Genomic DNA, 9,897 nt, shown 5'->3' with positions numbered 1-9,897 from the left:
TAGAAATACCAACCGACCATGATATAACAGTCTCTCTTATCTGACTTCAATGACACACTGGAATCAGCTGAAAGGAATCTACAGATCACCATTCCAAAGAAGCTGCAAATAATCCTCAGAAACCGCAGAAATCCTGTTACTTCGCAAGTTGTTTTCTTATATATATATATATATATATATATATATATATATATATATATATATATATATATATATATATATATATCTTCTCTATCTATAATATAAAAATGAATCGCAAAATGTGTTGGTAAGCGCATAACTCAACAACGCCTGGACCAATTTGGCCAAATCTTTTTTTAAAATGTTCGTTGAAGTTCAAGGATGGTTTTTACGGCGAGAAAAATTAGAATTATTGCTGGAAAAACCCTAAAAATAGCTCTTTTCTTTTTCCCATACAAATGATTTGTAACTAAAACGTAGTCAATTTGAGCACTCACTGTTGTCTAAGCAATGTAGATGTGTTCCTAACGTCACAGATCATATCTATCAAAACAATGTGTGTGTGTGCGTTGGAGCACAGAATACATAGTTGGAGGAGTTTAATGTCGCGTTCCGAAACTCGCGTTTCTTTTGTATTAGTTTCGGCACGCGAGATAAAATGCAGCAGTTTCCACGTCATTACATCAGTCAAACAAAAATCGCGTTAGCAACAGTGTTTTATTATTTTTAATATCCAAACAAAAGCAATTCGTACGGCTAAAAAAAAAACAATTCGTACGGCTTAAAAGGATTTGACTTCAAGTCATATCAAATTAAAAAAAAAAGTTGTTTGTTACCTAATCTACTGAGTTTGCTTTTGTCAACTGATACACGAAACAAATTCGTATATCGTGTTTTTTGCAGAGTGTTTAGTTAGTTAGTGTTTGATTAGTTCGTGATTAGTGAAAAAATAATGTATATTTGATATGCCTCCTATAAGACGAAGCAATTTAGGTAGAAGAACCAGAAATGCTACAAACCAAGCTAATTACCGATCTAATCGTACTGCACAAGAACGTGACGACGGAAATGAACGTGAAAGAATTCGGATATCACAAACGCGTGAAGCGCGAGCGCGACATTCAACTAATAATCGCGCAAGTTTGAATCGAGCTGCTTTCAGTTACGATGTGTCAATTGACTACAGTAACTACCAATGTGTTGTTATTGGTTCTATGAACTCGGTTTGCTCACACTGTAAGGCATTAAAATACAAAAACGAAGCCAATGGATTGTGTTGCGCAAATGGTAAAGTGAAATTGATACCATTGGATCCACCACCAGAACCATTGTACTCATTGGTTTCAGGAATAGGAACGGATTCTATACACTTTTTGACACATATCCAACAATATAACAATTGCTTTCAAATGACTTCATTTGGGGCAACAAATGTAGTTCGGGAAAATTATATGCCAACTTTCAAGGTATGTATTATAGCAGTTACTCATAATTATTTTAGCGAACAAAATTTTCTGTCACGAAAGTTAAGATGTGTCACTTATCTTCAAATTCTTAATCATTACGAAATATATCACTTAGTCATCATATTATATGGTGATTCAGTTTCAGTGACACTTTTATTATATTTTATATATTTGATAGATATTAGTTAAAATTAAATATACACTTTTTAAGATCAAATATTATTTAAGTTTGGTCACTGACAATCCATTAATTTATACCACACCATAATATTTTTCTTATTTACAGATACAAGGGCGAATATATCACAGAGCAGGTTCACTGTTACCAGTGTCAGATAGCGACAACAAATTCCTGCAAATTTATTTTATGGGCAATTCACCACAAGAAATTGATCTGCGTTGTGCACATAACAATTTAGTAAAGAGGTCTATTATAGAACAATTACAAACTTTATTTCATCAACACAATCAATTGATTATATTGTTTAAAACTGCCCTGGATCTGATGCCATCCGATAATCACAAAATTGTAATCAGAGCTGATAAAACACCTGCAGGTCAACATACAAGACGTTTTAATGCACCAACTATTGATGAAGTTGCTATCGTTGTAGTTGGAGAAAACTTGGAATCCCGTGATATTGTTTTACATCGTCGGAATGATCAATTACAACGTATAAAGGAAACACACCGCTCATATGATGCACTGCAATATCCCATTATATTTTGGCAAGGTGAAGATGGCTACGATTTCTCAACAAAAATGATAAATCCCATTACAGGTAACTAAAATATTAGTTTAGCTATGGCGATAATATTTCAGTCATTATATTATGTATTTTAATTTTATATTTGAATGTTATTAAAACAAAATCTATTTACAGGTTCTGAAACCAACAGAAAAGTCAGTTCAATGAACTATTATTCATACCGCCTAATGATTCGGGAAAATGAAGATAATCACATATTGAAATGTCGGCGATTATATCACAAATATGTTGTTGATATGTACGTTAAAATTGAAACGGAGAGATTAACATTCATCAGGTTGAATCAAACCAAACTCCGATCTGAAGAGTATATTCACCTTCGAGATGCGATTAATACTGATGGAAATGCACAGAATGTCGGTCGGATGACTATTCTTCCAGCAACATACATCGGAAGCCCTCGGCATATGCACGAATATGCTCAAGATGCCATGTCGTATGTTCGTCATTATGGTACAGCAGATTTGTTCATCACATTTACATGCAATCCGCAATGGATAGAAATCAAGCAGGAGTTATTCTCTGGGCAATCACCCATTGATCGTCATGATATTACAGCCAGAGTCTTTAGACAAAAGTTGAAATCATTAATGGATTTCATCGTAAAACATAATGTGTTTGGTGAGACACGCTGCTGGATGTATTCTGTGGAGTGGCAGAAACGAGGATTGCCACATGCACACATTTTGATTTGGTTGGTTGAAAAGATAAGGCCAAATGAAGTTGATGCAGTGATATCAGCTGAAATCCCTGATGTACAAGTAGATCCTGGATTACATGAGGTAGTTATCAAACACATGATACATGGTCCCTGTGGAACTCTTAATCAAAATTCACCGTGTATGATGGATGGTAAATGTTCAAAACGATATCCACGGACATTAATATCGGAAACAATTACTGGTAATGACGGTTATCCATTGTATCGTCGCAGATCGACAGCAGACAATGGAAAATCAACAATTGTCAAATTAAATCAACAAGATATTGAAATAGATAATCGTTGGATTGTTCCCTATTCACCCATTTTATCAAAGACATTCAAAGCACACATCAACGTTGAATCTTGCCATTCAGTGAAATCAATTAAATACATTTGCAAATATGTAACCAAAGGGAGTGATATGGCTGTGATTGGAATTGGTGCAGAGAATTCCAATGATGAAGTTACCCAATACCAAATGGGCCGCTATGTCAGTAGTAATGAAGCAGTTTGGCGAATATTTTCTTTTCCTATTCATGAGAGACACCCTTCTGTTGTTCACTTAGCTGTGCATTTAGAAAATGGACAAAGAGTGTATTTTACAACACAGAACGCAGTACAAAGAGCTGCTCAGCCACCATCTACTACATTAACCAGTTTTTTTGAGACATGCCAAAACGATGATTTCGCACAAACATTGCTATATTCTGAAATGCCAAAATATTATACCTGGAATCAATCCTCAAGGAGATTTATACGACGGAAACAAGGAAAACCAGTTCCAGGATATACAGATGTATATTCCACCGATGCGATTGGCCGGATTTATTCAGTATATCCAAGCAATGATAAATGTTTTTATTTACGACTGCTATTAGTCAATGTACGTGGCGCAACATCATTTCAACAGTTACGAACTGTTGATGGTGAATTGTGTGGATCCTACAGAGAAGCCTGTCAACGTTTGCAATTACTTGAAAATGACGCTCATTGGGATCAAACTCTCAATGATGCTGTAATATCATCACACGCTCATCAAATACGAACATTGTTTTCTATAATCATATCTACATGCTTCCCATCAAACCCAATTGATTTGTGGATCAAGTACAAAGATTATATGTGTGATGATATTTTGTATCAAATACGGAATAGAATGGGAAATCCAAATATACAAATCAGTGAAGAAATTTACAATAATTCAAACAAATCTTCCACTGTTAAATGAACAACAGAAGTATGTATTTGAAACTCTTATGAAAGTAACAAATGATGAAACTGGAGGGATTTACTTCTTAGATGCACCTGGTGGTAGAGGAAAAACTTTTTTGATTTCATTAATATTAGCAACAATTCGCTCACAAAATAAAATTGCACTTGCACTCGCTTCGTCGGGAATCGCAGCAACTTTGCTTGAAGGTGGTCGAACAGCCCATTCAGCACTAAAATTGCCATTAAATATGCAAAGCAATAAAACTCCAACCTGTAACGTTTCGAAGAACTCTGCAATGGCAAAGGTTTTGCAGCAATGTAAATTGATTGTTTGGGATGAATGCACGATGGCACATAAAAAATCTTTGGAGGCTTTAGACAGAACCTTAAAAGATCTACGGAGCAATAATAACCGATGTGGTGGTGCAATGATTTTATTAGCAGGAGATTTTCGTCAAACATTGCCAGTGATTCCACGATCAACGCCAGCTGATGAACTCAATGCATGTCTAAAGTCCTCCAATTTGTGGAAACATGTCAAAGTACTTCATTTAAGCAAGAATATGCGTGTCGAGTTGCAAAATGACCAATCTGGAAACATATTCTCTAAACAACTCATTGACATTGGTAATGGCAAATTACCTATAGACATGTTGACTGGCTGCATTAACTTTCCTCAAAGTTTTTGTCAGTTAACTCAATCAAAAGATGAACTTATTCAGAAGGTGTTTCCAGATGTTTCTCAAAATTACAGAAACCATGATTGGTTGAGCGAACGAGCTATACTGGCTGCAAAAAACATAGATGTAAATGAACTAAATTTCAAAATTCAAGAACAAATTACAGGCGAATTGAGGATATATAAATCAGTTGATTCGGCTACTAATCAAGATGATGTAGTCAACTATCCACCGGAATTTTTAAACTCGCTGGATTTGCCAGGATTGCCACCTCACAATCTTCAATTAAAGGTCGGATCGGTGGTTATAATGTTGCGAAATATTAACCAACCGCGTCTTTGCAACGGTACACGGTTAGCGATAAAAAAATTACTAAACAATGTGATAGAAGCAACTATACTCAAAGGAAAGTATAAAGGAGAAGATGTTCTTATACCGCGCATCCCAATGATTCCGACTGATGTGCCATTTGAGTTTAAACGACTACAGTTTCCAGTGCGGCTTGCTTTTGCTATGACTATAAACAAGTCCCAGGGGCAATCATTAAGTGTTTGTGGTATTAATCTAGAAAACCCATGTTTCTCACATGGTCAATTGTATGTTGCCTGTTCCCGTGTTGGAAAACCATCAGATTTGTTTATCTATGCGCCAGGTAATCAAACAAAAAACATCGTATACCACAAAGCACTACAATGATAATAATAATAATTATTTATGATTCACATGATTAACAATAAAGCGATTACTTACTTTTAAATCCTTATATATGTTTTATTTAATTATTTTTTATTCACAACGCCCTATCACCAGGGTGACGGTTCTGTTCAGGAGAATTTTTTAAAATACGTAGGCACAAAAACTGCCACATTACAAATCTTTTTGACAGGACGAAGTCTGTCGGGTCAGCTAGTATATATATATATATATATATATATATATATATATATATATATACGTACTACTGCTATTATTAATCTTCCCTTCCACGTTACCACTTTCCTATTTAATTTAATTTTTTTTTTGTTTTAAATCTATTGTAAAAATCAAATCGTACCACATATGCTCTTACAGACAATTATTGTAATGGCAAGTACACTTATGATAATCTTTGAAATGTCGATATTTTTTCAATTTGGAAAGATGAAAATTAACGAACTCACTCAAAGAATCGGTATCGATCAGTATCAAAGCATGAGAGAAAGGTATATATATCTCTTTCGACCATTATGATTGAATTACTCTCTCGCTTATTTCTTTAATATTTGTAGCTCTTTCATAGCGACGTTTATAGATATTTTATTTCGGATAAAGCAATGTGAAACAATAATTCTTTTATTAAAAATATTTTCCAAATACTTTTGATTTTCAAGTTTATTGCGAGCCGGACAACTGCTATCCTGTATCCAAAACTCCTCAGACTTAGACGCTTTTCTCTTTAAAAAGATCTATGATGTACTAATCATGTAGCAGCCGAATACATCCCCCATCTTGCCAGTAGTGTGATAGCAGTTGTTTGAAATGGAAGTTTTATTTCTTCTTCCACCCGAGGTTTTGTCGGTTATAATGTTCTTAAATGCAGAAAACATTGCGCCGCTGGAACTTCCTCACTATCTCTGTTAGGTCTATGGGGCATTATTAGTAGTAAGCAGATAGTGTGTCTCTGGTGTAGGCAATTCTCCAAACGTCATTGAATTGTCTCCTACAAAGAGCGCAGTGGGTGAACGTACTTAACAGAGCTGAGTAGCCGTTTTATACAGATATAGCGTTACTTGTTGCAATTCATTTTAAAGAAATTGGGGTGTCAAAAACATGACACCCAAACACATAATTTAATGCTGACAATTGCTGCATTGGTATTACGATGACGTTAACGAGTTCCTCGACAGGATTGTCACGATAAGACTTGGAATTCGCAGTTCCTACTGGAAACCAAGCAGTAGACAATACATTGATCTTCGGACAGGACAAACTACAAACAACGATGTCGATGTGGAATTACGACGTGCCAATCAAAACAAGAGGCTTCATTTGCTTACTGTAGATATTGTGTTATTTAATAAAAATGTACACTGATCTTACTCCCAACGATTTTCACGTTTATCTTATCAATAAATTTCCGTCCACCGATTAGCGATGAGGAGCTGAGGTAGCAAAGTCTTACGAAGGGATAGAAAATTTGATATGGTCGTAACTAAGCTAGAAAATAGTTGAAATATTGTTGTACTGGTTGCCAATAAATATGAAAGCTGAGAACCTGGAAGTGTGAGCTCTTTTTTGCTAACAGGAAAATGTAATTTCTGGATATGCTTCGTATTTTCATTTCAAAGAAAGAATCTATGCGGTATTCCCTTGAAATTTTCAACCTAACGACCTAACAACCTTATTTTTTGTGCATATTGAGTCCTTCCAGGTGTCCTCAGTTTGTGTAGATTCATACGAAAACAATATATATTTGTTTCGTTTTCGTTCTGATTTTTTAAAATGAAATGGGATGAAAGAATTTTATTGCCATCATAAGAAATAACATAACTAGAATAAAAAACTGCTTATAAATAATATCTATGTGACCAAAATTCTGTTTCTATTTAAATAAAAACAATGGAAAATAAAAAAGAAGGCAAATGGACATTGCAGCGATTAATAAAAACCGATTACATAAGAGCAGCATAAGAGCAATTATATTGTAAGGTCCAAATATGACATTTGTTTTATCTATACAATAAATATACTAGAGCACCAAGCGAGGAAAGTATTAAGTAGAGGGGAAGGTAATGCGATTAAAATTAAAACAGAACCAGACCTGTAACGCGAGCAAAACTAACAGAATAAAATTTCCTGTAAGGTAATCTTTCATCTATTTTAGTGTTATTGCCTCATTTGCCTACTTGCCACACAAAACGATTTAAGTAAGACGTTTGCATAGGGGCGTACAAAAAAGATTTTTGGGAGCTAGCCTTCCGATGTTGAGGTACTGTTTAAAGGTTATTATTTCTAGTATGGTGAGAATGGCGTATAGAATTAAACATATAAGTAGGTTGACCGCTTTTTATTATTTTATAAATAAAATTAAGCATGTTTCATGTTTAGAATGGAATAATGTTATAATGACACAAAAATCCATCCGTTTGATATTGATTTCGAAATATTTCTTGTGTTGCTTACCTTTCTAAAGCAACCTTTTCTTTTGAAAATATTTCCTGCAGTTATTATCATTGCTCTTGTTTTAATACTGATCGATTTGGATTCTAACATGTGGAGTAGTCCCAGACAGAAATGAGGGACCAGTGAAATAGTTATCACGACGTATTAATGAAAATTTACGCTGATTGATGGTGAATAATTTGGTTACAGCGTTTACTATTTTTTAATTTTTTTTGACCAATACTGTATAAAAGAAAGTTTAAGAATGAGCACAGTAACAATAATTATAATATATAAAATGTTTCGGTATTTATTTAATAAATCATTTTTTATATTATGCCAACGTTATCACACAAACATATCTGTAACTAATTGAGGTTGAACATAATCAACATTTATATTTCTTTTATAAATTCCTAGAGTTGAAACACAAGAAATAACAACCGCAAAAATAAATATATCTCACTATTGGTATTTGACAAGACAAAAGAACGTCATTCCCCAACCCAAGTTGTATCATTTTTCTCATCTCTTATCTTAATATTACATACACTTTCATATTCGTGGGATAATTAGTTACTGGGATATAGAGTAACCCGCTTATAAATAAATGGGTCCATTGTTGCAAAGGAGCCCCCTCTATCCGGCAGCAGTCTCACTCCAGAGATGGCATCAGAGTCTATCTATCTTGTATTGTCACACTGGACTCGATCACTCATTGTTCTTTGCTCTCCTTCAATCCATTCATTTCTCTTGTTTTGGTATGAAATGTTGTTTGGACCATTACGTAAATGGACGATAGAGATTTAAATTTACTTGAGATAAAATGAAAAGAATATTTAATATACTAGATTACAAACGAATAGTTAAATTGTTACGAAACATTGATTTGAAACCAAAAGGACCTGGTTATAAATATGCGCTACGCATAAACGCAATTTGTTCGAGGTTTATAAGGTTGTTTAGAGTGCAAATATTCAAGGGAGTACGTGTTATGTTGTGTTTACCTCACATTTAAACAAACAAAAACTGTAAATAGCATCTACTCTAGCACATCTCAAGTAATAAATAAGAAGTTTGGAAGGTTACGTACATATTTGTTTTATATTTCAGCATTATAGGAAATTATGAAGCTTTTGGAGTTTGTCGTCAAATTTTACATAACTATTTTGATAAAAGTTCGCACTCACGAAATTGTATAGTTATAGGAGTTACAGGAGCAGCAGACATGTGGCAAAAGATGTATAAAACAATATGTGAAGGGTATTTTTTTGAATTTTGCAGCAAATGTGATATTTTCTTCTTCAGGAAACATAAGAGAGTTTCAAGCTCACTAAGAAATTGACAAAACAGGTTTTATAATGTTGTGATGGAATTTTATTTCAATTATCAGAAATACTAGAACAAGTTAAACCAGCTGTAGGAGGCTTGACTTAAGGTACTAATGGTAGTAGGGGAATTCTCTGCAAAGGTATATGTGTGGTTTAATTACAAAATAATTTATATAACAAGGTGTTTCCAAACTTATACGACATACCAAAAAACAAAATGTGAAAAATTATAAAGGATCTTTGTTATAACAAAATTTCTTCAGTCCACCCTAAAGGTGGTCAGTAGAATCAGTTTTTTTTTAAATTCAAGTGAAAATTGGAGCTTGAAATTGTGTATGATGTATTCAATTATCAAGGTCTAACCACTCAGCTCCAATAAACATGGAGCAGCTGAAAAGAAACTAACTTAAAAGTGATTGAAATCACCAATTGGTTGGCAATTGATTAGTGACATGTTTCTGCACACATAGCCGATCCAATTATGATCGGAACCTGACTGACTCAAAAGTAAATATTTTGATTTATAACAACTTGGAGTAATTAAAATTTTCATCAATTTCAAGCTTTCCAGGTTTCAACTTAAATGAATAATAAATAATCGTCATTTTAACAAAGTGACAGGAGCTATTGTAC

General features: G+C 33.9%; 2 protein-coding genes across 2 annotated transcripts; both read left to right on the top strand.

The window, feature by feature from the left end:
* Positions 1–926: 926 nt before the first annotated feature.
* Positions 927–4,128, top strand: LOC130444453 (uncharacterized). Its single transcript, XM_056779577.1, has 3 exons — positions 927–1,427; positions 1,714–2,209; positions 2,312–4,128. The coding sequence occupies exons 1-3, from the start codon at positions 927–929 to the stop codon at positions 4,126–4,128; spliced, it is 2,814 nt and encodes a 937-aa protein (XP_056635555.1).
* Positions 4,129–4,156: 28 nt separating this feature from the next.
* Positions 4,157–5,488, top strand: LOC130444452 (ATP-dependent DNA helicase PIF1-like). Its single transcript, XM_056779576.1, has one exon. It carries the CDS (start codon positions 4,157–4,159, stop codon positions 5,486–5,488), a length of 1,332 nt encoding a protein of 443 aa, XP_056635554.1.
* Positions 5,489–9,897: the final 4,409 nt, after the last annotated feature.

The sequence above is a fragment of the Diorhabda sublineata genome, chromosome 5 (genome assembly GCF_026230105.1).
Source record: "Diorhabda sublineata isolate icDioSubl1.1 chromosome 5, icDioSubl1.1, whole genome shotgun sequence".
NCBI lineage: Eukaryota > Metazoa > Arthropoda > Insecta > Coleoptera > Chrysomelidae > Diorhabda > Diorhabda sublineata.
The sequence above is the reverse complement of the archived record's forward strand: the minus strand, read 5'-3'. Positions and strand labels throughout refer to the sequence as shown.

Excerpts from the sequence above, each read along its gene's own strand:
- LOC130444453 (XM_056779577.1), top strand. The coding sequence starts at position 927 with ATGCCTCCTATAAGACGAAGCAATTTAGGTAGAAGAACCAGAAATGCT. Across the intron at positions 1,428-1,713 it reads ATTATATGCCAACTTTCAAG|ATACAAGGGCGAATATATCA; the intron begins GTATGTATTATA and ends TCTTATTTACAG. Across the intron at positions 2,210-2,311 it reads AATGATAAATCCCATTACAG|GTTCTGAAACCAACAGAAAA; the intron begins GTAACTAAAATA and ends ATCTATTTACAG.
- LOC130444452 (XM_056779576.1), top strand. The coding sequence starts at position 4,157 with ATGAAAGTAACAAATGATGAAACTGGAGGGATTTACTTCTTAGATGCA.